General features: G+C 40.9%; 1 protein-coding gene across 4 annotated transcripts in view; it reads left to right on the top strand.

Annotated features, from left to right (window-relative positions):
* The window catches only part of LOC119652307, a 710,323-nt gene that overhangs the window by 426,400 nt on the left and 257,393 nt on the right, over window positions 1-26,530 (top strand). For all 4 annotated transcript variants that reach the window (XM_038058200.1, XM_038057485.1, XM_038059052.1 and 1 more), the window contains one exon: window positions 24,294-25,774. In XM_038058200.1, the coding sequence (XP_037914128.1) occupies window positions 24,295-25,774 (1,480 nt within the window). In that variant the 5' untranslated portion in view covers window position 24,294. The remainder of the gene's footprint in view (window positions 1-24,293; window positions 25,775-26,530) is intronic.

The following is a 26,530-nucleotide window of genomic DNA, read 5'->3' as shown; positions in this document are numbered from 1 at the left end:
AGTTTCACGTTATACATCAGATATCTATGAACATCTATATATTAAGCAGTTTAAGGGAGCTAATTGAGGGAACATTTTAAACTTTTTCATTATTATTTTAACGGAAACCAGGAGGTTTTTATGGAAACGGGGTGAAATTTGACTAAAAGTTTGTTCAGACCGTCTGGAAGCTTTATAATTATTTCATAATAATTTCAGTTAGTTAGTTCATATATATTCGGGTTAATGGATTTTAAAGTGACATTCATTGACTACAACTTTGTTAATAATAGTATGATTTCCACCAAGCTTTCCACTGTAGTGATTCCCTTTATAAGCTAGACTATCGCTACTTATGGATCTAGGATGAAATTAATGGAGAGCGGATTGAAATGAATTACACAATATAAAAATATACTGTTACTAACTTTATTTAAGAAAACATCGCGTCGGGGAGTATTTTGAGGTCTAGAAGCACCTGCATCTAAATGCAGCTCAACTGAAGTGTTCCCAAGTTTGTGAAAGTTAGTGTGGTACTTGAACACGTCAGCCTAGATAGCTATTGTACTTCTAAGGGGACCAATTTTTGGTTAAAAGTTATTATTTTAAAACGGAAAATTATGCACCGACGGACTTTAGAATGGAAGTAAAGTTTGCGAATCGAATGTCCGCAATACGTCAAACATCCGTGAACCTGAAACCCGAAACCCTCAATCTTCTTCGGTTCAGATGACTATGAGGTACGACCTACTGGTCATCTGTGCATATTACGACTAGGAGATGCCGAGGTTGGTTAATTCGATAACTTCTTCATGGAGTCGTTGAATTCAGTTTTAATTACTTGGGATTGTGCTGCGTGTCACGCGCCTCATTCATTATAAAGTCGGTAAGCACCATATCTGTTAGAATAAATTTTGGTTTTTTCCAGTTATTCTCCTGTAGACACAACAGATTTGTAGTGCACTTGTGTAGTCAATATCTGTTCCAGGAACTTGGAAGAGAAAGACCGAATTGAAAAAATGAAGTGTTGAAGAAACGTGTTTGAACTGATAAGGAATTGCTCCAAACCAATGAGGAATTGGTAAACCAGAGCTAGAATTTCTGAATTTTGAAATTTGAACATACATATGTATGTGCAAAGTTCACAATCTTTTGTCGATCTAAGGATGTTTCTCCTTAAAAATCTTTCCAAGATATCTCAACTTGAGGTCTGAAAGGCCGGCTAGCTACATCTAGTGTCATCGTGCTCTCCTCCTCGTACTGGCTGCAAGTAATCCAGCTGACCACTCCAATTTTCGCGAGGTGATAACTTAAGGGGCCAGTGCCCTGCTAGCAACACTCTGGTAGCATTCGGTCACCCACATTAATTCAAGTTCCTCCATTAGTCCTTACAGCTTCGCTCTTCAGAAGGACTAATTTAATGATTAAAGCTGGCTCTAATCCATAAACAGTGATGCTCGGCTATCCCGACACCCACATCAAGAACGTTTTATTCAGATAATCGAATTTTAACATCAACTAGTAGTAAGTCTCGCGTTAAGTGACTTGTTATGGTGTTAAAATAGCAATGAAATATATTCTCATCTGGGGTTAGTTTATACAAAGTCTATACCAAAAGTTCCCGGATTGATTTTTTTTGAAAATTGTTTATTCAATAGAAGTTTACAAAGTGTTCCGAACTATTCTATGAACTCTCTTGCACAACCATTTGAAAATTTCACAGTACACTTTCGATGTGAACCACTCATTTTTGGTCAAGGAACGCAATGAGCACCGTCTTGAGTCCCGATTTCTTCATCTTTCTTTTTTTCAGGCGAGGAGTTCTTTTTTGTGCCACTCGTTACTCTGACGCTTCAATTCCAGATCATACTCTATACTAAAAATTCCGGTTTCATCCCCCACTATGTCTAATTATTCCCGACCGGTTTCGTAGCATTCATGAAACTCCTGGCACCTCCATAAACGTCGCTTCATCTCACTAGTCAAGACTGTGTACTGGTGTTCCAACATCGGTCAGACTTACTGCTCCGCGCATTCAACATTTGCCTGATGGGGTGTATTTTGCGTTCTTGCAGAAAGCTGACGGGTCTTGTACTGTTCAATAAAGAAAAAAGGACTGAACTGCCATCTGCAGAGCGAACACTGGTGTATTCTTGACACAGTCAGGGAAGCGCAATAACGCTCATCAGTAGTAGGCTCACTGAAGACTGCCGGACTCAAGAGAGTTCGGTATTAAAGCAGGGAAATTCATCAGAAAAGTCGTCATGGAGGCTGTGGAAAAGGTTCGTTGAGTTCTCATTAGTCCAACACAAGCAGGTGTATCATTAATGCTTTACGTATGTGCAGAGACGAGGAGCTTTGTGAGTGACATCTGCCTATCGTATTGCCTCTGAATCGGCCCTGATGGTGGTCGAGGGAGTGATCGCCGTTGCCCTGCGTGCTTGGGATGTGAAGCCATATTCAAGTTCGTGAAAACGGCAACATACATTAAATGAGTGTCAATTCTCTTGGCAAAACGAGTCAAGAGGCAAATAGACTGCATGGCTCATTGACAACTTAAAGGATTGGTAAAATTGTTTACTTCTTTACGCACTGTTTACTTCTTTACGCAGCTTCAAAGCGGGCATGGAGGTTTTTTAACTTTACCTGCACTGGTTTGGGATGGGACCAATCCCCTGACTGTGTACCCTGCAATGGGATGGCAGACTGCGCTGTTCACTCCGTTTGAAGGTTCTGTGTAAAACAAAACCTTTTTCTTTTTTTTCATCGTTGGAAGATCAAAAGATAAAACTTACTGCTGGCTTCTACCATGTAGTTATATGAGACTCTTGCTCACTAAAACGACCGCCTTCTCCCTTCACTCTTCCCGCGGGACTGCTATAAAGTATTGCATCGCGTGCCGAAGTTGTAATTGCGGCTCGTTGTGGTTCTCTGCCTTTCTTGTTTTCTTCGCGATTCTCGCTACCTAAGTTTTTCGTGAATAGCTTTCAACTCCTTTTCAACTTGGTTGGCCTGTCTATAATATGGTTCCGTGTGCGATAAACCTGGGGCAATTAAGTTCCACATTCTCGCGACATTACCGATAATGTAGTATATCCAACGAATAGTTTGTAACTTACACCATTTCTTTCGCCACTCTCCGATAGATTCGTGCCAACTGCTAGACACTAGACACTAGACTGAATCAACGTCATTATAATGACGGTATATGGTATATATATCCTTATCCATATATCCTTAATATTTTCTTTGAAATTTGTAAGCGTTGTGATTCTGCTGACATACTTTGGGTTTCAGATAACAATCCTTTATCGGGTCCGGAGAATTGCCGGGTCTAGGCAGCATATCCAAATCCAGTGAATTTAGATAATTCATGCTAACTATGGGGGTATGGCAAGGTGGGACATTCAGCAGTAGTCATATTCTGTGCACAGAAGCTGCAGATTGTTGATATATGACACAAATATCATTTGTATTACGTTAGCGTACTGTCCAGATTGTGATGTATCTTCAATAAATTGTATAGGATCAGGTCCTTCTTCAGGAACACAGCTACAAATCATCACTGCTGATGAATGTTTAATCTTCTGGACCATTCATGCATCAGACAAGTGTTCATCCTTCCTTCTCCAAACCTAATTCATCACCTCAATCACTGCCTCTAGACGACATTCGTCACCAAAGGTCATATACCGAAATGAGAAAGGTAAAAACATTTTGAATCCGAAAAAAGTATTTTTAACCAATTTATCTTTCTCCAATAGTTAAAATTATATCCCCGTGTAAGCGGACCCATAAAAATCGCTTCTGTTAACTGTGGCTCTTTAACTGGTTACCTGTATTTCAAACTGTTTTCATACAAACGCCTGCCTAGAGTATAATGGTATACCTCAACGGCAGCATCTCTTGCGTGATCCAAAATACTCTGCAAGGTTGCAGTCGATTCGCTTGGGATTTCCGCATAATTGGTCGGTCTCCCTTTGACTAGTCTTCCGCTTTCCCTTGCAATTTTTTCGACTACTCTGGAAAACCTCTGGTTTATCATGACCAATACTGAATTTTCACACAATTTCAGCCACTAGTGACTTAAAAATTCGGACATTAAAGTCAATTATCACATAGCCTTCCCTCTTTCAAAAGAGATACAATTAGCATCTTCTATTTTACCTTAATATCTACTTTTTTACCCATTTCCTGTTAATTTGCCAATATTAAAAAGATTAAAAAGGCTGAGATGTATCGGCAAAATCAAATCATGTTTTTGCTCACGTGTACCGTTAATTACACCACAAATCTCGCAAATACCTATTCTAAGTTTAATTTCCCGTTTCTCCCGAGAAAAACCAGAAAAAAACATAACAATATTGAAAAATCCAACAGCTTAAAATACCACTTTCCACAAAATTAAGCTATTGACAATCAAATAACGGTTCTAATTATATTTTAACATTCCACCCTAGGTAGTAGAACAACAAATGAAGGTGACAGAAAACATGTTTTGATTTTTCCTTACAATCAAAAACCCAATGATATAGATATTTTTTGCGAAAAAGTTCATTGGGCAGATACTATATATGAATATACATTAAGGGCTTGTATCTAGCCCCGGACAAATGTCTACTCAAATGTACAAGAAATACACAAAACCTTTCTTGTTTGAACTTTCGTTTCTTTAGCTAGAAATTGAAATTTGCATGCTGATATTTTAAAAAAATATGCATGTCTGCGCAGAGAAGTTAGGTATTTCTCAAACATTCAAGATATACCAAAACAGTGACCCAAAACATAAATCGTGACAGCGCGCCTGTGATAGTGTTCAATTGCTCGAAGCTACTTAAAACCTCTCCACAATCCTAGAAGTGCAATATTATTGAGAACCTCCGGGATTATGTCGGATGCATATGGTTCTAGAAGCCTCCATACATAGCATCAACTAGTCATTTTTAAGGTTTTGTTTCACACAATCGACATGGATGAATTAGAACCGAGTCGATATCTGTCTGTCTGTCACGTTAGATTTATTCGGAAACGGATGGTGAGAACGTGTGGTCTGTGGATTCCTTCACACACAGCAATTTTGTGTTGAGTTTAAGAGGGGCTCCATACAAATGCGAATAGAGGGAGCAAATTTTTTTTTCACAGAATATAGCCATGTGTCAGTCAACGACGCTCTGGGGATGGAAAGGCTAAGGCGGTTGGCTGGTCTATCGAAGCTTTCGACGAGGAGATATTCCTAGCCGCATTGGAGGGTCCAGATGGGGCAGCGGTGGAAAGGGTCACACAGTTGTCTCAGCGTGTAACCCAAGCATGCGACGCTACGATGCCACGACGACGTTTGCACCACGGCATGAGGCCAAACTACTGATGGAACACGGAGATCGCTGCCTTGAGATCCTCTTGTCTCCAAGCGAGGAGACTTTCCCACAGGACAAGGGGAAGGCCGGAGCACTAGGAGCGTGAGGAGGAATACAGGGATCTGCGAAGCAACCTGAAGAAGGCCATTCGGAGAAGCAAGCGGGAATGCTACCAGAAGCTCTGCATGGAGGCTAATACGAATCCGTGGGGTACAGCCTACCAAGTTGTAATGAAGAAAATCCGCGGGCAAAAATCACCTCAAGTGATATGCCCACGGCTCTTGTTGCAAATAATTACAACTCTTTTCCCGCAGCAGAAACAGGGCGAAAGAGAACCCCAACTGGCAGCTCAGCAGGACGTCTTCTCGATCCCTGATGTCACCGAAGATGAACTTTGGGAGATCTGTAAGGCTCCGGGATTGAACGGAATTCCGAACAAGGCTCTGAAGGTGGTGGTCAAGGCCAGATCAAGGTGGTTCGCAAGCACATTCAAATCGTGCATGGTGGAAGGAATATTTCCCGCCCAGTGGAAGAGGCAGAAGCTGGTGTTGCTACCGAAGCCCCAAAAACCACCCGGCGTGCCCTCTTTATATCGCCCTATTTGTCTCTTAGACACCATGGGGAAGATGTTGGAGAGGGTGATATATAACAGGCTTCTCCCGTTCATCGAGCTTGCGGGTGGTCTTTCAGAGCGGCAATATGGGTTTCGGCGAGCCCGTTCTACGGTCGATGCAGTAGCAAAGGTCGTGGAATTTTACGAACGACTTGGCGGTAGTTGCAATTGCAAAGCATCCCGAGGACGTGGAGCTTTATGCAAATGAAGCCATTTATACCATCAAGTCATGGTTACGAATGGCCAAGCTGGACCTGGCGGACGAAAGAAACCGTAGGAAGAACAACACGGTTACCATCCGGGTTGGTAATCGTGGGGTCGTCTCAAAATCGGTTGTCAAACACCTGGGGGTGATGATCGATGCCAAGCTGAGTTTCAAGGGACACTTGGATTATGCGCGAGAGAAGGCAGCAAATGCCAGCTCATCCCTTGCAAGGATGATGCCTAACGTGGGAGGGCCGAAGTATAGTCGCAGGCTAGTCATCGCGGGAGTGGTGAGGTCGATCCTGCTATACGCGGCCCCTGTCTGGGCGAGAGTGTTGAACCACGCTGTCAACCGGATGACGATAAGTTCGGCATACCCGCCAATTGCGCTAAGGGTGTGCAGCGCATTTAGGACGGCGTCGACGGAGGCAGTGTGTGTCATCGCAAGATTGATCCCTATAGATCTGCTAGCGAGCGAGGCACACTGGCTCTACGAAAAACGGAAGGCAAATCCAGCCGAGGTGAATGCGGATTTCCGAAAAGCCATCAGCGTCCTTCGAACCTGGTGGAAGAGATGCTGAAGTCGGAGGAAAATTGGATGGCGGTAAATGAGGTAGTAGCCGTGGTGCAGACGAAACTCCTGGAGTTGGATCGAGCTCGGAAGGCGGCGCGACGGAGACGCAACATGGACGAGCTGGTATAGCGAACCAGAGTCTCCCCCGCGAAGTAATACTTCACGGTGGTCCCGCGAGGAGGGGCGGAAGAATGGGGGTGGTTTTAGTGGGTGTGAATCCCACACACTGCTGCAATCTGGCGCAGCAGCGTCTTTCTAAGATTTTCACCTCCATCCATAAAAAAAAGTAGACAATGTTTGTTTGTTTATCGTGAGCATAATATCTACGTCAATAATATGTATGTATATCTTTTAGTTTGAAAAAACATGAAAGAATATTTTGGTTTTGTAGCTATATACGAATTGAAAAATGTGCGTAGAAAGTTTCTCACATAATATGAACACAAAACCTTTGTACCCGAAGCGGGTATTCCGATTTATTTGAGTTTTTAAAGTCATTATTACGATTCTTTGGTATTGTCCAGATTTCAATTTTGCATACGAAAATAGAGTTTATTTTGTTTTCGCCCTTAGCAAGGATTTTATTTTTATCTTTTTCCGTTGATTCCTTTTGCATGAAAATAGTTTTGCACTCGGTGTTTTGCAAATAAGTTGCATTTTTGCATGCATCCAATTCTCTCCCTTCCTCCGTTCGGGATAATTTTTATTTGATGAGCTATTTTTTCACTCATAAATTTCAGTTTTTGCCGAAAATTAATTCTAAATTACTGTTCCCGTATATACATGCATAAACAATTTACATATGAATTTTCTGATAGTGCAATGAAAGTCGTAAAATTTCAACAATTTCAATTGCTCGTAATAGCTTCAAACAACGGTAGCCGAAAATGTGTTATTATTCCTTAATTAACATTCTAAAGCCAATCCCGAAAACTTCAGGAAATATTTTCCGGTGCGGAACGCTCCCGGATTTGTACTCACGATTTTCAAAACATGATAAAAACGAAAGAGCAAATACACAAATGAACCAAACGACAACCTTTCGGATTGTCTGGATTTCATCCCGGGAAAAGTTTTAAATAGCAATACCCGAACTTTTCCCCTAAACTTTTCCTATAAAACTTTATTAGGAACTATAGTAGTGCGAGCATCCAGTGCGGTATACACTGGCAGTAGTTGTGGCCCTATATCGCCCATGAATGTGGAAAACAATGAAAAACCTGAGGCACATCGGATGGTGGTAGGTGGAAACAGTTACACTATCGTAATTTAATTATGTACCACAGGCGGAATAAATTTACATCAAGAATAGGATTCTGAGCAATGAACTGCGTTAATTTTTTCTTCGGCCTGTTTCCACCATCTGTTTCGAGACTCTTCTTGGATTTTCTTTTGAGTTTTCTTCTCATGCTTGAGGGCATTTATTGCTTACTGAGTAGAAGGAAAAATACATTCATAGGAGTGTGTGTATAATTAACAAATATCGAAAACAGCCTGAGAGCAAGCATGGTGTCTATGCATTACGTAATAGAGCAAGAATTGAATTGGGGCTTATTTTATTGTAACAATTAAAATCTGTCGTGGGAACCTCCTAAGACACCCTATAATTTTCACATAATGGAAAAAGTCAATTGTTATTCTATGGGGTCTTACAAGGGTCGTCAACCTGGCAATTTGTGGGAATGCTGTGTTTTGCACGTTTTAGGAAGTTAATTGAATCGTAGTGGTAGAGAAAATTTGTAACTTTTCGTGTAAATCCATAATTAGCATTGAATGGAAAAATATTCGTCCAGCAAAGATCACGTAGTTATTGTTTAGCTAGTTTTCATCCAGAACTTGTTCAACGTAAGGACAAGGTGCAAAAATATTAGGAATTTATTAGAAACTCTTTCGACATTTTCAGAGAACGCAAGATGGATTTGAATTGTAAAGGTTGAATCCTTGAAAGTGTTATAAATAACTGGAACCAATAAATTTGACAGTGTAGAATGTCAAAAGGGCTGAGCACTACAGAATAACAAAAATATTACCGGCTTTCAATTAATCTGAGTTCCTAGCAAATCATTGTATGTATATCTCCTGGTCACTATTTCAAGGATTATTGGGCATCCATACGCTATCTTTTCTATCATGTTGTGTTTTCCTTATATTTGAGTTTCAATGATACTATGCTTCATTTTCATTATTATCAGACTTGAAACTGCGGACATGATAGGCCTACTGCACTAGAATAGCACAAAGATAAACCCAATCATCTATAACGGAATTCGAGCAAGGGTAGTTGTAGCTAAGTCTTAGCTTGATAATCTCGTTATGATTGTTAAGCTGAGACTCGGCCGTCGCCCAACTGTGGCAAATCATTGCAATCACAATTTATTTTTAATTATTTCTAATTCTGCTGCTAAATGGATATTCAATCAAATTAGCTTCCAGTTGAAATTTTCGGTGAAACTTTCAAAATAGTATATCTGGTGAAAAATCCAGAAATCGTGATAAAATTTTAGGCGCTTGACAAATACGCCAATTTCATATTTTTAAGTTTTTTTCCTTAAAAATTGCTGCGACTTCTAGCGATCAAAATGTATGCATCTTTTTTAAACCCGGAATTAAATCTACTCACATCTGTCATAACTTGAAGTAAAGTGGTGGCTGGGATGGGTGGCTTCCAAAAAATTCCCCACACTGATAAGTAATCCGGAAACAAGCACGGATCTAAACAAACATCAACTCTAACTTCGCATACAAAGGACTCTTTTTAGACGGGGAATAATCCGTTGCAAAATCATTGAGAAAGATAGCACCCCCTACATGGAAACGGCACATTTTATAGAAATTCACTCACATTTTATAGAAATTCTATTGCATCCACAGGAGGCGGAACTTTACCGATTGGAATTGTTCCACTTCTTCAGTTGCTCGTCACCGTGGATGAGGTGCTGATCGTTAATGTCCTTCACAGGAGCATCGCTAGCTTTCCGTCCACATGCAAGTTTTTTCGTGATGCTATATACAGTTCTGAAATCATTGCGTTCTACGGAGTCTTCCGCTTCCCTGACCGGTGCAATATTTCACACGGCTACGGAGCTCGCGCAACGCTCGCCACCTCTCGCAGTGGTCAACATAGCCTTCAATCCCTTCCGTTCATCTATCCGGTTCCATGAGTCAACACGCCTTTTTGGGGCATGGTCGATAACCTGCGTAACACCCGAGAAAAGAGAATTTTCGATGGTGGCTTAATGCTGACGGTTATCCTGAGGCGGGCTATTCAGTGTAGCTGCCATCTGTAAACACAAAACCTTATGAAAATCGGTTTACTGTTTGTCAGTCTTTTTTTTCATCGTTGGAAGGTGGAAACGTTCAAAACCTACTGCTGGCTCCTGCCTTGCAGTTATGTGAGACTCCTACTCACTAAAACCACCTCCTTCTTCTTCCACTCTCCCCACGGACTGCTATAAGCATTGCATCACGGGGCTGGATCAGTTCTTAACTGCGGCGTATTATTGTTCGCTCCCTTTCTTGCTTTCTTCTCCTCATGCCTTAGCTGTTGATGAATCACTTTCAGCTCAATTAGCACTTGATTCCAAGCTTCCGTAGATTCCAACATAAACTCCACTATATTTCCAGGTGTTAAGCGCCTGTCTGTGATCGCCTCCAGCCTAGTTTGGTGTGCTGTAAACCTTGGGGACTCAAATACAACAGGCTCTACATAATCAGCTACGTTACCACATCTTGGGCAGCATGGTGACTCGTCGTGTCCAAATCGATGTAGATAAGCCCTATAAACTCCATGTTCACTTAAAAACTGTGTTAGCTCGTAGCTTAGGACTTTTTCAACCAGGAATAGATCTCCCATATCGCTTCATTCGCGTAGATTTCGATTTCGCCTAAGCGTTTTGCAACTATTGTTCCCCCGATATCGTCTGCAAAGCCAATAGTTGTGTAGTTCACATCCTCTAGGAAGAGAGTGTCCACTATGTTTTGTAGTAATTTAGGACACGTAATCGGTGGAGAGCCCTTGCCTTTCAGTGATGATATTACAGACCTGTAGGCGCCACCCCATGGATCAGAATCAGCTTCAGTACACATCCGCTTGAAATGTCCGGATTTGCTCTTCGTGATAGCTACTTGCAATCTTTTCCTTTTATTGCATGTGTAGCTCAACGAATTCAGGTTGAGTTCTTCTGCGCTGAGAGCATCTCCTAGCTCTGAGGCAATTTTTCCGACATTTCTCAATTTCTGAATCTCACCAGAAATTGGGATTTCGTCTTTGGAAAGCTCTACGCCGTGGCATAGAGGCATCGCATGCCCGCTGCAATTTTTCCGCGACCTGTAAAGCTTTTCCTTGTGCGCTTCCCGATAATAATGTATCATCAAGAAGTACCTCCTTGAACATTTCTTCATCGAATTTCTTAGTTACCCAGCTCATCGTTATTCTTTTTGGTGGCTTCATATAATTCCTACGCGAGGTTTGGAAGACAATAGCCTGATGATCGCTGTGTGTGTATTCTTCGCAGCATGCCACTGCAAGTCTTTGATAAGGGTGTCACTGACGAAAGTGAGGTCTACTACCGATTGTAATTCTCCACTCCGGTATGTGTTGGCTCCCCCAGAGTTTGCAAGTACGACATTTAAATGCGAGAATGTCTCTAGCAGTGTTTGCCCCCTTGCATTTGTTTTTCTGCTTCCCCATTCTTCTGCCCATGAGTTGAAATCATTATCATCAATGGCGCAACAACCGGTATCCGGTCTAGGCCTGCTTTAATAAGAAACTCCAGACATCCCGATTTTGCGGCGAGGTCCACCAATTCGATATCCCTAAAAGCTGTCTGGCGTCCTGGCCTACGCCATCGCTCCATCTTAGGCAGGGTTTGCCTCGTCCTCTCTACCATAGATATTGCTATTCCAGACTTTCCGGACTGGATCATCAACATCCATACAGATTAAGTGACCCGCCCACCGTAACCTATTGAGCCGGATTTTATCCACAACCGGACGGTCATGGTATCGCTCATAGATTTCGTCGTTATGAGTTGAAATCGCCGGCAATTATTTTGGGATTGTAGCGCCTGGCATCAAAGGATAGTTTCTCAAGCAACAAAGTGAATACCTCCACCGTGAGACCCGGGGCTGCGTAACAACTATAGATGTATATACTTCCTATCTTGGCACGTGTAAATCCGTTCCCTGGATGTTTTTTCACATCTTCTATAGCACGACTTCCGCAGCTCCATATCGCGGCTTTGCTGTTTTTGTCAGCTACCCATACTCTGCTATGAAGATTTTCATATTGTTCGCATACAATAGCTATGTCAACATTATTTTCGAACACGTTCTGGGAGAGCAGGTTTTGGGCCGCTTGGTAGTGATTCAGATTTCGTTGCGTAAACTTCATTTGTATTTATTTATGAACGTCTTTCTGAACATTGGGCATTTACTGCTTCCTGCAATGTGGACGCTGTCGCTATTTTTCATTTCGACACGGAACACGCATTTGGGCTTTCCGTCGCAATCCTTCGCAAAATGGCCTTGTTCTCCGCACTTGCGGCACAGACTAGATCTGTCTTGTGAGCTGGTACAGGCTTTCGCAATGTGGCCGAACTGCCAGCACATAAAACATTTATGCACTTGACTTTGCTCTCGAATCCGGCAAACCACCCATCCGATACGAACTTCCGTCTGCCTGACGGTCGTTGATTGACACCAAATTTGGTAGAAAGGTACGTACAAAAGGGGGGTGTAAAATGTTTTCTCATCAAATATAGCCATGTGGGGTATCAAATCAAAGGTCTCGGTTAGTACTTTTCGAAGCCGGTCTTAATTTTGACATTTGTTGGAACGGTGGGGAGGGCGAGGGGTTGAAAGTGATCATTTCTTTAATGGGGCCACTCTCAGAAACTACCAAACCGAAAAATCTGAAAAAAAATTAGGAGACTGCCACTATATGGTGTCTGGGCTCCGAAATACCTTCCATACCGATATCTGTTCAAATAAAGTTAATAAGAGTATATTACTATATTTTTTTATAATTGGTTGGAAACCCCCCCCCCCACCCCCGCCCCCTTTAGTTCACCCTTGCACCACGAAATTGCAGTGAGGTTGGCTGTAATGTAGAGCATGATCTTAAATTTGGAGGAAATTGTACTATTACTAACAAAGTTATAATACGTCAAAATTGTTTCTGCTTGGAAAATTGAAGACTATTAATGTCAATTCATCCGAAAGTAGATACTCTCACATAATATATGGATATATTACGTGCTACGTACTAAGAAATACACAAAACCTTTCATACCTGGAGTGTCCAGCTCCCGGTTTCCCGACTTGTTCTGATTTGCATCCCAATCCTTTCTTCCCATATCAAAACCTGCCAAAGTTTCTTTTGCCTTAATGAAAGGTAAGTGCAAAATGTTACTGTCATCAACATGTTCATGCCTATTTTATGAACAAATTCAGTCGGTCAACGCATTCTTGAATTATTATACAAGCCATCGTCGCTTTTTTAACTATTTATTATTTAGCAGCGCAAGGAGAGCCTAAGAGCACTTGCTCCAGGAGAATTCATGAGGATTTTCTCTCGACCGAGTTATTTGCGGTTAGCCCTTTTTTTGAGTTCCATTGCGGCTGTACCCAAATCGCGAGCAGAGCTTCCTGGGGGCTTAGTGAGGTTATCAAAGAACATGCAATTAATCATATTCAACGATTACGTTCACCAGGCCATAACGAATCCAAAAATTGGCGGACATCACAACTATGATGAGACTGAAAAGACTAGAATGAAATATCATAATATTATAGAGGTCAAAAAGTCTAAGTACCTAATATTTTGAAGAAGAGCAAATTCCATAGCAAAGACAACCATTTTGCTAGGTTGACCATCGGCTCCGCCCCTTATAAATCTCAGTCATAGCTTCACATGATTGAAAATCCCACGCTCTCAGAGCATATCAACCTTGGAGTTAGTCTTTTAAAGACTTCCACCTTTTAAAAAAAGTTGTATTTTCAAATTTTCCACACAAGAGCGGAAGTAGTTGACACCTTTGATATTCTTCCCATTAATGCATGTAGCAAGCTCCGGTAACCCATTAGACCTAGAACCTTGATATTTTTTGTATTTATTTTTACTAAAACTCTGCCGGTTCCTTCTCTAAATACAAATCCATTGGACCCGGTGAGATTGTGGCGCGGCAGGATCTGCAGCATTCGAAATTTATTTCGAATGTTGCGGATGCGGACGGGTAGATGGCGCGGAACTCTCCACTCACTCATTTTCGGAACGCACCGAGGGAGTGGAGAATTAGCGGTGGAAAAATGCCGTTGGTTGGGACAGTAAGGACCGCATGGAAATAAGCCGGTCTCTTCTGTTTCCAACCGCGGCGGCGTAAACACCTAAAAGTAATTTGTAATATTTGAAAAGGTTTTTTTTAAAGTAAAAGGTTTTTAAAGTTAAAGTTTAAAGTTTAAGTTAATAAATTCGAATTGGTTTTTAAAGTTTGGTTTAAATATTGCCAAAAGATCAATCTAATTTCATGAGCGTAGTTGAGGTGACAGAGACATAGTCTATTGAGCTCCTCCACGTCCTAAAGTCAAAGCAGCATGATGAATGTCACTGATGAATAGAAAAAAAGTGTTAGGCGGAAATCATTAGCTCTTAGTCAATCAAACTTTCGAAGCCTTCGTTGATGCGTTCCGGGATTAGTTTGGCTATTATCTTTGCATTAGTAGAAGGATGTAAATATCGCTCCAATTCTCGCATTCAAATCGAGTAACATTCTTTAGAATCTTTCTACGTTGCTAGGCAAGATGGCTTCACATTTATTATTTACTGCAAGGGTGCTAACCGTTTCGGATGTCACAGCATTGACATCAGTATTTTTGCAACCGGATCACGGTTTGCTTCCCCAGATGCAGATCAGTAGCAACCCTCAAGCGAAAGAAACGTTGATACCTTTCGGAGCCGATAACAGCACCTCTTTTGTTATGCAAATTAAGAGAGCTGCTCCTACATAAATCTTCTGCTGAAAGCGATGTAGTCGATTAGATGTTCGTTGGCGATCAGTTGGAACCCAATTGACTTTCTAACATGTCCTTTGCTCGAACAAAGTGCTGTCAATGACAAGATGGTAAAAACGGAAACCATACAAACTTTCCACCATTGTTGTCACACCTTGTCCCTTCGATTAGGCCTACAATGTCAAGCGTATATCACTGGATTTCTCACTTAAGATGAAGAAACTATGCTGAAAGTATGCTGGGAGCTTTCGATACCGTTGTCGAGGAGTGTACTCATATTTCAGAAACCAATCATATGGAACATGTAGAACCACTCAGTGTCTAGCTTTATTATCTAGCTAATTTGCAGCACGTTCACGAGCGAGAACATTTTCGCGTAAGATTACGCTCATATAAATGTCCTTGAACTTCAAAGCTGTTGAAACTCTTCCAATTCTTCAACACGATGCATAAAATGTCTTGAAGGAGCACCATCCACAAAATAGTCTAGCATTTAAATGCGACAACTTTCGAGCTAATGAAATACAAGGTCGAGAGAAAGTAGTCTTAGGGGTTTTTGCGATCCTCAATGACCTGAGGGTCATTCTCATTTCTCAAGTATAATTCTCTTGAACCAAGTATCACGTATGATTTCACTAATTGAAACTAATTGCACGTTTAAACCCAGTAATATTTCGCCTATATACCTATGGAGTGTGGCACCCTCGCCCTCAACACTCAAAATATCATAGCAGAAGACCGAAAAACTAATTCCAGCAAGCCAAGCCAACAAAATGGAGCTTGTCGTACACAGCAATCTTCCATGAAACTCTTCCAACTGACATGTGCGAGTATTTGAAAATTTTGTGGTCTGTATCCTCATTACAAAAGGTAACCGACCCGACTCCCCCATTAGTTAAATAATATCTTGAAAATTCGCAACCCCTATACGAAAATTTATGCTGTAAACCACTTCAATGTTTTTACTCTTCCTCCTTGTAAGATTCATTGCCTACTTTACAACTTTCACAAGACTAGATAGTAGGCACAGAAAAGGAGCAGATGTATGTCCTGTGTGGGGCTGTATTTTATATCTACACGTTCTGAGTTTCCATGTCGTCTCAGAAAATATATATGTGCATGCAGAGTGTCAGTGACTAGCACAATTACAAGTGCCTGGCAAACACTCAAATGAATCCTAGACACGGAATAAAATTTAACATGTACGAAACATATGAGCAAACTTAATGCTATATGCAAAACTGTAACGGAACAGACGTTCCAGGCTGATTTTAATTAAGATTAAAATTGCAATTGAAAAGTTTTGCAGTAGTAAAATTTATAACTGTTCCACACACTGCTGTGCGTGTATGTGGGCTCTTATTCCGTTCTATTCCTATTCCTACTGGTAATGGGAGTGATACCACTCTTATCGTGGCTTGTATTCCGAAGGATTTAAGTTGGAAAGCGGCAGTTACGAAAGTCCAGTAAATATCCTTTTGTTCAGTTAAAGGTGGAAAGGATTAAAGTATTTCTGCTATGCAAAAACATTCAGGAACTTTATTTCGAAGTTCAAATTTCAGCAAAATGTCTAAGCAATGATGAATAGTACGAGAATACGAGAATGGTGGGTGGGGGGAAAAAGTTTGGCCGTGAAACATCATCAAAAGTCGAACGAGGCCGCCTTTTTATTAGCTTTGCAGTAACTAAGGGGCTTATGGGTCTGTGCTTACCAAATTTTGACCCTACTTTGTAGGGTGAATGTTGAAACTCAAATCGTTAGGATAGTCTGGAGTTTTCCTTTTGTATGCCTCAGACTTAATCCCAGAGCAATTCGTGGGATTACAAATTTTACCATGCTAAACTCTGCAAAAGCTTAGAGACTGGATATTTTTATGCATTTCACAATTTTTACAACCTGAGAATTGAGTCTCTCCTAATGCGTATCAAACAATACATCGGTTCTATGGCTCACCCTGTACATTACTACAGCTTTACAAGCTAGCAGGCTCATATCATTTGTAACTTATATAAATGACCCCCATATCCCCAGCTCCTCCAACTACAATTTGGGGTTTGGGTGAGCCACAGAAAAACAGGAATAATATTACGGACTCTGAATGGATTAGAGTATCCTCTGTCAGAAATGACTTATTAGGGATACGTTGTAAGTTTAGAAATTCACCTCCCCTTGCTCATATGAGCGTGTGTACAAAAATACGATGCTAGCGTGGTACAATAGTTAGCATAAAACACAACAGAATGCAGACGTTCGCTGGAAGGTTGTGAATTATTTGAATTCATTACGGTTTTTCTCATAATGTCTATGACAATCAATGGGGGTGATGGTATATGAAATGCCATTTTCAAATTGATGACTGACATTTATTATAGCTGTAAGTTATGAGCTTTCTTTTGAAGGAAGATTCTCTGGTAGGTGTAGATTGATGAGTTTGATGCTGTTTCGGTGAAACTGAGACAGGATCTTTTTACTATTGCAACTAAGACGACACTGGATACAATTGTTTTATCCGCTTTGCATTTAGTTTGTCGGGAGTTGGAATTGTTTAAAGATGAAATGATTCAGCAGGTCGCAATATGAAAACCTGAATGTAGTTCACTGTGGTGGTGGTGCAAACCAGGAAAGGAACTGGGATTAACATCAGGGGCAAATATCCGCTTTTACTGTACTCTTGATGTCAGTATTTATATATCATTCCCGAGCCTGACCCAGGGGCCTGGGACAATGGCATGCCGGCTATACTTTTGTCACAAATTCAATCATGTAGCAAGGTCGTCTTTCAATCTGTTGAGCAGTTAAAATGCACAGCAATTGGGATTCGCTCGAAAGAAAATATTGAGTGAAGCTAAAACCCTTTATGAATGAATGCTAAACTCTCCTAACAACTTTCATATTGCAGCGATAGTTCCCTCGAATTCCAGAAATCACAATTTGGGGGTATTATCCATAGAGTGGAAAGGTACTACAAGTCGGGAAACCGGAAACTCCGGGCTTCAGGTATGAAAGTTTTTGCTGATCTTTCATGCAAGAATATTCGGGTACACGATGGTTCCATTTGCACATAGCTCGTAGAGCATATACGTTAAACATACACGATATTCAATTCGATTTGGTTCTGACATTTTATCTCTTCGCCAGTACCAATTTAATACAAAAGAGGCAACTGTTACCTACTGTACCTTTGTTAATAATAGTAGGATTTCCACCAAACTTTCCAGTAGGCTGATTTGGAAAGTACTAAACGAGACCTTCCATTTGACACCCCATATGATTATATTCGATGAAAAAATACAAAAATGTACACTCCTCCTTTGCTTCCTAGGGGAACTACCCCCTCCTCATTAAGTTCCACATAGAACGATGTAATTCATTGCATGCGTGGGCGTTTACAGTTCTTACCTTCTCACCAAATTCCGTGTCAATTGGTACAGTCGTTTCTGAGAAAAGTGCGTCCGATAGAAAATAAACTGATGTGAATAAGGTTTTGTTTTCAATCAAAACTCGGAGACGCGATTGGTTTGATATTTGACAAATCTCAAGTCTGAGAATGCGTTCGCTAAATCTTATAAAGGGAGCTATGATGATTTGGTCTTATATTCAAATTACTATGTCTAAATTTTCCCAATAAATTCTTCTCTTCTGCTGGCATGGCTTTTCCTCCGGCCTTGCTGTGCAATTGCACTAGTCTGCTTAACGATTTCCGAGTGTAATTCCGTTTCAACAACTTTAAGAAAATTTCAGTATCGTCTGGCAATTCACAGTTCTTACGATTCTTTACACCCTTGAGGCCAAACTCAGTAATTTCATATTTTTGTATATATTTAACAACTTGGAAATCACTTTTAGAACAAAAGAGTTTAAAGAAATTTATAAATCAAAATCCACTAATTGGAACGAAAGCGTTTAAGAAAATTTATAAATGCTACACCGGAAGACAGTCATCTATCGCCAGGTTAGAGGCAGAAGAGAGCGATCTGTCTCCATGTGGTTCTTTCTGCCCCCAACACTTCCCTCGCTAGTCCTCCACTCCCGTGGCGAGCTCTACAAAGTGGAAAGTTCTGCACCATTTATTTGTTCGCATTCGCAACATTCGAAATAAATTTCGAATACTGCGAATCCTGCCGCGCCACAAACCTTCTCCCTTCTAATTGCCAAACCCTCTTCGCTAACTGACTATCAACAGGGAACTCTGCAATTTCGATCAAAGTAATAATATCCCCATACGGTTCTCTCGCCATTTTTCCACGATGGAACTAATCCCATATTGATTACGAATGTCCTCATTTCAGGCGTTGTCTATGGGGGTCAGTCAACACTTGGAACCATGTTAATACGTCGGAAGCAAAAAACTATAATGTGGAAACGCTACTTCATCTAGATAGCGCTGATGGAGGAAGGAGAGCGGGGATCTTATAGAGCAGCTTATCATTAGCTCAGAGCACCATTCCGTGCTGTTTAAATTGCTCACTAACAATGATCGTATCAATTTCATTAGTTTCTGTAAAAACTCTGGATTAAACCCCTTTTTCTCATAACATAAGATGTTGCTCCGGTATGCAAATATCAGATTAATGCGTTGCACGCGCAGGAACTCCCACTTCAGGTTGCAAATGCCAAAGTAAAGTAGGCGATGTTTCCCAAATAATAATCGTTGGCGCAACAATCCATATTGGATCAGGGCCTTGAAGTGTGTTACAGCACTTCATTCAAGACCGAAACGGTACACTACAGTATACTGTAGGAGGCAATGTGGTCAACAATGCGCTCGCTCGAGATTATTACCTTAATTTGACTCAGGTACTCATTCACAGCTGAGTCGACTGGTATCCGATGTTTCCCAAAGCTCCTTTAATATTGATACCGTCGCGTTGTTTTATCAATCAGATAATATCCTATTCTCCTCCATAGAGTTTCTTGCGCTGGTGTCGGCTTTTCATAGTTTGATCAAAATATTTCCCCCTCCCGAATATCTGGTTTATCGTAAACTTCTTTGTAACAGACTAAAATAATCTCATCATCATTACCGGCGCAACAAGCAGTGTCCGGTCTTAATAAGGAGTTCAAGACATCCCGGTTTTGCGTCCAGGTCCATCAATTCCATATCCAAAAAAGTTGTTTGGCGTTCTGCCCTACGCCATCGCTCCATCGAGGCAGGGTCTCCCTCGTCTTTTTTTTTCTACCATAGATATTGCCCGTATAGACTTTCCAGGTTGGATAATCCTCATCTATACAAATTGAATGACCCACCGCAACGTATTTAGCCGGATTTTGTCCACAAGGAGGGGATGATAATATCACACAAAAATTGCGTCGTTATATAGTGAAATCGTCCATGCTCTTGTAGGACCCACAAATTCTTCGGAGGATTCCTCTCTCGAACGCTGCTAAGAGTTCTCAGTATTTCTCGCTAAGAATCCAAGTCTCTGAGGAATACGTGAGGACTAGCAAGATCATTATCTTGTATAGTAAGAGCTTTGACCCTATGGTGAGACGTTTCGAGCGGAATAGTTTTTCTAAGCTGAAATAAACTCTGTTGGCTGTCAAAAACCGTGCACAAGTTTCATCGTCGTAGCTGTTATCGGTTCTGATTTTCGACCCTAAATTGGACAAATTATCAACGATCACAAAGGTGTAGTCTCCTATCTCTGTTTGTTCTTCCCTCTTTGGTTTTTGGTGCTGACATTGCTACCATATATTTCGTCTTACCTTCATTGATCTGCAGTCCAAAATTTCATACCTTCATCCTCCTTTGGATGAGCGCAACTTTTACATCTCGGGTTGTTCTTCCCATAATGTCAATATCTTCATCATAGGCCAGTCGTTTAGTAGACTGAAAGAAGATGGGGCCTCTCACATTTACATCAGCAGCGTGGATCACTCTTTCCGGGGCCTGGTTAACAAGGATGCACGATAGGACACCTCTCTGTCTTAAACCGTTGACGAATGGTCTCAGAATGATCCTACTGCTTTTAGCCTCTTTCTTATAGATAATCCTATGATTTCTGAACTGCGTGATTGCAGGAATTGATTCACTGTCCCACACTTTGAGCATCGGTTGATGAACCGCTTGATGTAGTTGGTCACCTCAGGCGCTTGCTCTCTGTACTTGCAGCATTACCCGGTATGTGGCAGTTTTGCATTCCACTGCTAGCTTACATTCACCGTCGGACCAGTCGTTTCGATGTTTTGCGACTGGGGCCAAGTATGTTTGTGACCATATCAATGATAACGTTTTTTAGGTGACTGTGAAGATCATTTATCTAGGTTTCATCTCCAGGACCTCTGTTAGCTGCGATTATTGCGACGTCCATGTCCCCCTTGATGATGTTACGGAGGCCTTTGTTGTGGATAGCTTCAATATTTTGGAGTTATAATCCTTTCGTAATGTGTGACCAACCCACTGCTACTGCTGTCTTGTGATCAACATGTCTGCAGGCAGCAGGCCGTCGCAGTTTTTCGTTTGAAATTTTATCAAACCAGGGAAACCCTATAATACAATGCAGATAAGTGCTGACGAAGGCTCGGGGCTTTGGAGTAACAGTGGCGATCACTTTCCATGTGCTACTCGCATATAGAAATACAGAAAGAACATTAGAACCTGTCTCTGCTTTGCCTTTGTACCAATTATTTCAAATAGGAGGAGTGCGATGACCTGTCAGACTGAGAATCTTTTGTTGGTGTTTATTTTCAGTCCCATTTTGCCATAACTCAGTGGAAAAGCGGGCAGATATGGTCAGCGTAATCGAATTGTTTAAGGAAGGATGCCATATTTCATAGCCTTCCACGTATGTTACGGTAGCTAGCCATTTCATCCACAACACGCGCAAGTTTAAGAGGGTGAGAACAGTGGTGAAGTGTTTCGTCAACCTCGTTAGCTGCTCGTCAACGTCAACGTTGAACTTTAACGATATGGGGTAGCTTCTGTTTCCCTTACTAGTGCAATAATAATAATAAAGTTCCGAGATTTCACACTATGTTGAGGCTCAAGTCTGTCATACTTGCCACTGCTCGCAGCAAACGATAGAGCTTTTAATTCCTTCCTTTCCACCATTCGGCTCCACGATTTCGTTGTCAACCAGACCTTGTTTCACCCTTTCGGGATGTGGCGCACGAGAACAAGGTTCTCGCCAAACTAAAGAGTTACCCTAACATAATGGAAAGAAAATTTCTTTTACTGGGAAAAAGTAAACCCTTGTACCTAAGAAAGGTCCCTGGACAAGTAAAACATTAAAAACTGACTTTTCTAATGATTGAGTGGAATTGGTGATCGTCTAAGACTATCCTGAGTGGTCGGCGACAACTGAAAATGGAGAGCGATCCCAAAAACATAAAAAGACGGTGAAATTGACCGTGAAGGTCCGCCCGATTGTGAGGGGATCCTTTGAGCAATTCGATCCCTCACGTGTCATTATACGAAAATGCACGTTCGATGTGCGGGTTCGCGCCGGATCCTGAAAAATCCATAAATACGAGAATTCGTGCGAGCCTACCGAATTAACATCACCCGAAATGCGAAAATAAAGAAATTTAACCGCTCGACCGCGTGCGTCTTAATACGGGGAGTTTTGCAGGGTCAAAGAGGGGAAGAGAAAAAGGTGATTCTCAAATCAAAAAGAATTTATCTCAAATCAGTTCAATAGCCTGTTTATTAAGAATTATACTATACGTTCAAACACTGCCAAAACCTTGTAAGTAAATTGTTTTAGGAAATGAAAGTTAGCACACACTTGCTCCCAAGACGGCTCCAAATTTCAACAACAGTTTTCTTTCACATTAATTCCGAAATTATGTATTAAACTCCAATTCCTTATTGAAGACCACTTTCATGTTTAGGGAATTTTTCACGGAAAAATTGGCATCCAAAATGGAAACAACGCGAACCAAAACAATTCCAGTCGACTCACACCGCACCACCTGTGCCTTTATCTTCACTCCTCAAAGACCAATAATAAATGTCTCGTGTCCAGCTGATTAGCTGCCCATCTAATCAGTCGGATCTCCCCGGCTTTGAACTTAAAAGTTCGAATCGGACAAGCAAATACAAAAACAACTAATTGTTTGCATGTAGCATGCAAATTCCTCCCAGCAACGATCACTCACCTGCCTGGATCCAATAATATGTAATATGACCAAATTTACGAGGGTCACCAAACGGTTTGTTCTGTCAATGTTCGCTTGCACCATTTGAAAATTATTAATAAATAAGATTTGGAATTGTTCAAATGAAAATGGATTCTTGGTTTTGGGGGAAACTGACGAATTGTTTTTTAAAATAGAAATAAAATAAATTATTTTAAATGTTAGATGTCGAATATTAATGATTTTCGAGTTGAGAATTATGAAATTGAGAGGCGTAATTAGAAAAGGCGGGGGTGTCAAAATGGGAAGAAATAGGGATTATTACATATTATTGAATGCATTCTCTCATCAGATTGATAACTCTCAGCAAAAATTTTATTTGTTGACATCTGTTGGAAGCTCCTCAAAAATGGTATGAATTTAATAATAAATGTTTAAAATTTATTGAATATGCTATTCACAGAGATAAACCAGAGATCTACTTTCAACCCTTATTTAACAAATTTCCATTTCCTGCAAGCGTGCTACAGATACTTTTCGAACCAAAAACTATCTAAAGAAAAACCTGATATACTGAGCGACCTTGCTCTCGCAATCAGATTTATCAATATACACGACGTCTCTCACATTTTGCTCGACCTATCACACCATCATTCAATTATATGGAATATAAGGGATCGTCAATTAAATCCAATTGACCCTAATCTAATTCCTCAGCATCACTTTCTTAGTATTCACATTCCCTCACAATTTTCCTGTCCTTCAAATTGTAAAGAGAGGATACAATCCTGGCTGTCTATTCATGCAACGTTATTACCAATAAGAGAGCTGTGAATGATCAGTTCCTAGGTCTCAACCACGCAAGTTGCCGATCTTATTATACTCAGAAGGGAAGGTCTGGCGCTAAATTTCATATGCACTAGAGAAGTGCACCCCGACAAGGAGACAGTGAAAACAGGTTTTGTGCATGCCGTCACTTTGGGCAATGGAAGAGTGGTCAACGGACCAACGATTTAGTTCCTTATGGTGTTTCTGTCGTGCTTCGCCTTTAATCCTGGCGAAGGAAAGTCGGGCGTTATTATGGTTCGGTGCAGGTAGTTTTCGTGGAAACTTGCTTTGTTTTTGCTGTGTTTGTTTAGAAGAAAATCCCAAGATCCTTAGTTAATGTGAGATTTGACTTCATTTCTTTTATTTTACGAAAATAAATTTCTTTTGATATTTATGAAGTTAGGAAGATTATGTGAAAATATTGAGTACACTGTACAAATGGCTGTAAATGTAAGTCCATATGAAGTGCATAACATGACCGTAAATGTCGACTGTGGAAAAAAATAAATATTCTTACAAATAATTTTGCAGAAAAAATGGTATATCTGACCCTAAATAATTATGATTATCAAACTTTTTTTAGATTCCTTAATTTAAAATTAACGTCTTGATAGACATATATCTAATAAATTTCTTCCCTATCTTTTTCAGAATGTATCAACGATCAGACGAAACTACAAAACCAAAAATCAGCACAAATATGGTCAATTTGTCACCAAAGAATTCACCAGCCTCTGAAGCAACTGCACCAGCAATAAACGACAACAATTACAATGATAGTAATAGCAACGGCAACCCTAATACCGTCATCAATAATAACAATATAATCGATAGTGTTAGTGCTAGTAATAGTAATAATCTTGTTAAAATCAATCAAATTAGTAATGAAAATCGAAATCAAAACGTAAACGCGATTGCAAAAGTAGAAAATTATCGACCCACCTACGGTGCCTATTTAACTAATATTTTGCCTAGGGGGCCTTACCTACAATATAAATTTAATGATCACCAGCATCAGCAACATCAACAGCAACAGCCAATAATAAAGTCACATTTCAATGAGAATGACAATAACGAACATTTAAACCACCATCAGCATCTGAACCACTTCACACATCACGAACATCAGCAAGTTCAAGTGAATCCGATAAATCATCATCGAGACCATCAATTAGAAGCTGTCCCGGTCTCCAAGGACTTTCGTTCATTACCACACGCCGCTAATGCAAATCCTGTCATCGGCAACAATCCATTATCGAATTACCATCATAGTTATCACAATCAGTGTCCTTCGGTAGCATTAGGACCTAGTGGAGGCAATATGGCCAGCGTGGCGCCAGGCTCAGTAGGCAATCTGGTTAGCAAGTCAACCACCTTTGGCAGCAGCGCAGCATCTCCAACGCACAATATATACAGCAGTCAGCACTACATGACGAATGCGAATGTGAATGCCGACCAGTGGAATCCAATTTATCATCCTGAACAAAGCCGATCTGCGAAAACTTCCAGCAATCCATCTCTGCAGAATACCAACTCAGCCTCTGGGCCCGGATCCGCATACCCAATTGCGTGCAATGTCAATCGACCTGAAATTAGCGCCGCCAGCAACGGATTCCACGCAAAGGGAAAAGCCGACAAGCTGCTCCCTGCAAAAGGATATCAAACGCTACCACATAAATTGCGAAGCGGTCAAGGTGGCAGCGGTGGTGGCGGCAGCCGGGATACCAACTATCTACTACAACGAAACCTCCACGAGGATATTAAATCAAACCAGATGCACGTTAAAACCTACAGTGCGGTACCATCTGGTTCGTCTGGCACCAGTGACTTTCTGCAACAGATAAAACAGAAAAATTCTAATATGCTGGCTCGCATGTCGGCCACATTAGCCAAAAATTATGGCAGGGCATTGTCACAGCAGGAAATTAGATATCCTTTAACTGGACGAGTTAATAGTGAGCCTGGCGGCATGTCCACTCAGCTCAGTCGCTCTACAAATGCCCTGACGAGCCAGACTAATTGTGTTACTCTGGACGATGTTATAAGATTGAAGCCCGGTGGATTAAGTGAATATGAAGGATGGGCACTGTTATGTCAAGCAGTACAAGCACTTCAGGATTTATTTTTGACTGGTGAGTTTGAAAGGTTTTATTATCCGTTTAGGTTGCATCTCTAGATAACTAGGGTTAACAGTTTTCAATCGGCACTACATCATTCCATTATGCTCTTTTGACTTATTGCAGTGATTGTAGAAGTGAGAAGAAGTGTGCAAAAAAGGATTGAGCATAAAATGCCGAGAGCAATTCAAATAGGTTGAAGAGAGAACGTAAAGGATATTTGGTATTATATCATGGATTTTTATTGCTATACAAATACTTTGTACTTTATGATTGAAAGGGAAGCCTTACATCCCTTTCAATTATCTGTAAATGAATGTGAAATCCAGAAATAGTTTTTGATGGAATGGTGGTAATAGTAAGTTGGGCGTTTACCAAAAATAGGCCTCTAAATAGTAGGTGGATGTGGGGGAGGCAAAGTCTCTGAGCATTTGCATGCTAGTGGTCCATTATACTCGCTTCCCCCGCCTAACGGAATATCCCGGACTCGTCTTAGTATCGCAGGATTTGCGTTAGTTTATGTGATGCAACCCGCTGCAACTGGAACTTATCAGCACCGAAGATCTGACTTCTGATGCGTCCATAGGCGAGGCACTTACATAGAATTATGACCTGTCAGAATGCCCACAAAACCTCTGCAACTCTTCCTGGTTTTCGGTAGGATAAACTTTACGGTATGTATTGTATATTAGATTCTGACAGAAAAAATTTGGTATGTCTCTGCCATTTGTCATTATGAGAAGCTTCTTCGCAGTTGTTTCTGAAAGATTT

This window comes from Hermetia illucens, chromosome 1 (assembly GCF_905115235.1).
Source record: "Hermetia illucens chromosome 1, iHerIll2.2.curated.20191125, whole genome shotgun sequence".
Taxonomy (NCBI): domain Eukaryota; kingdom Metazoa; phylum Arthropoda; class Insecta; order Diptera; family Stratiomyidae; genus Hermetia; species Hermetia illucens.
This window is presented reverse-complemented; position numbering and strand designations above follow the sequence as displayed.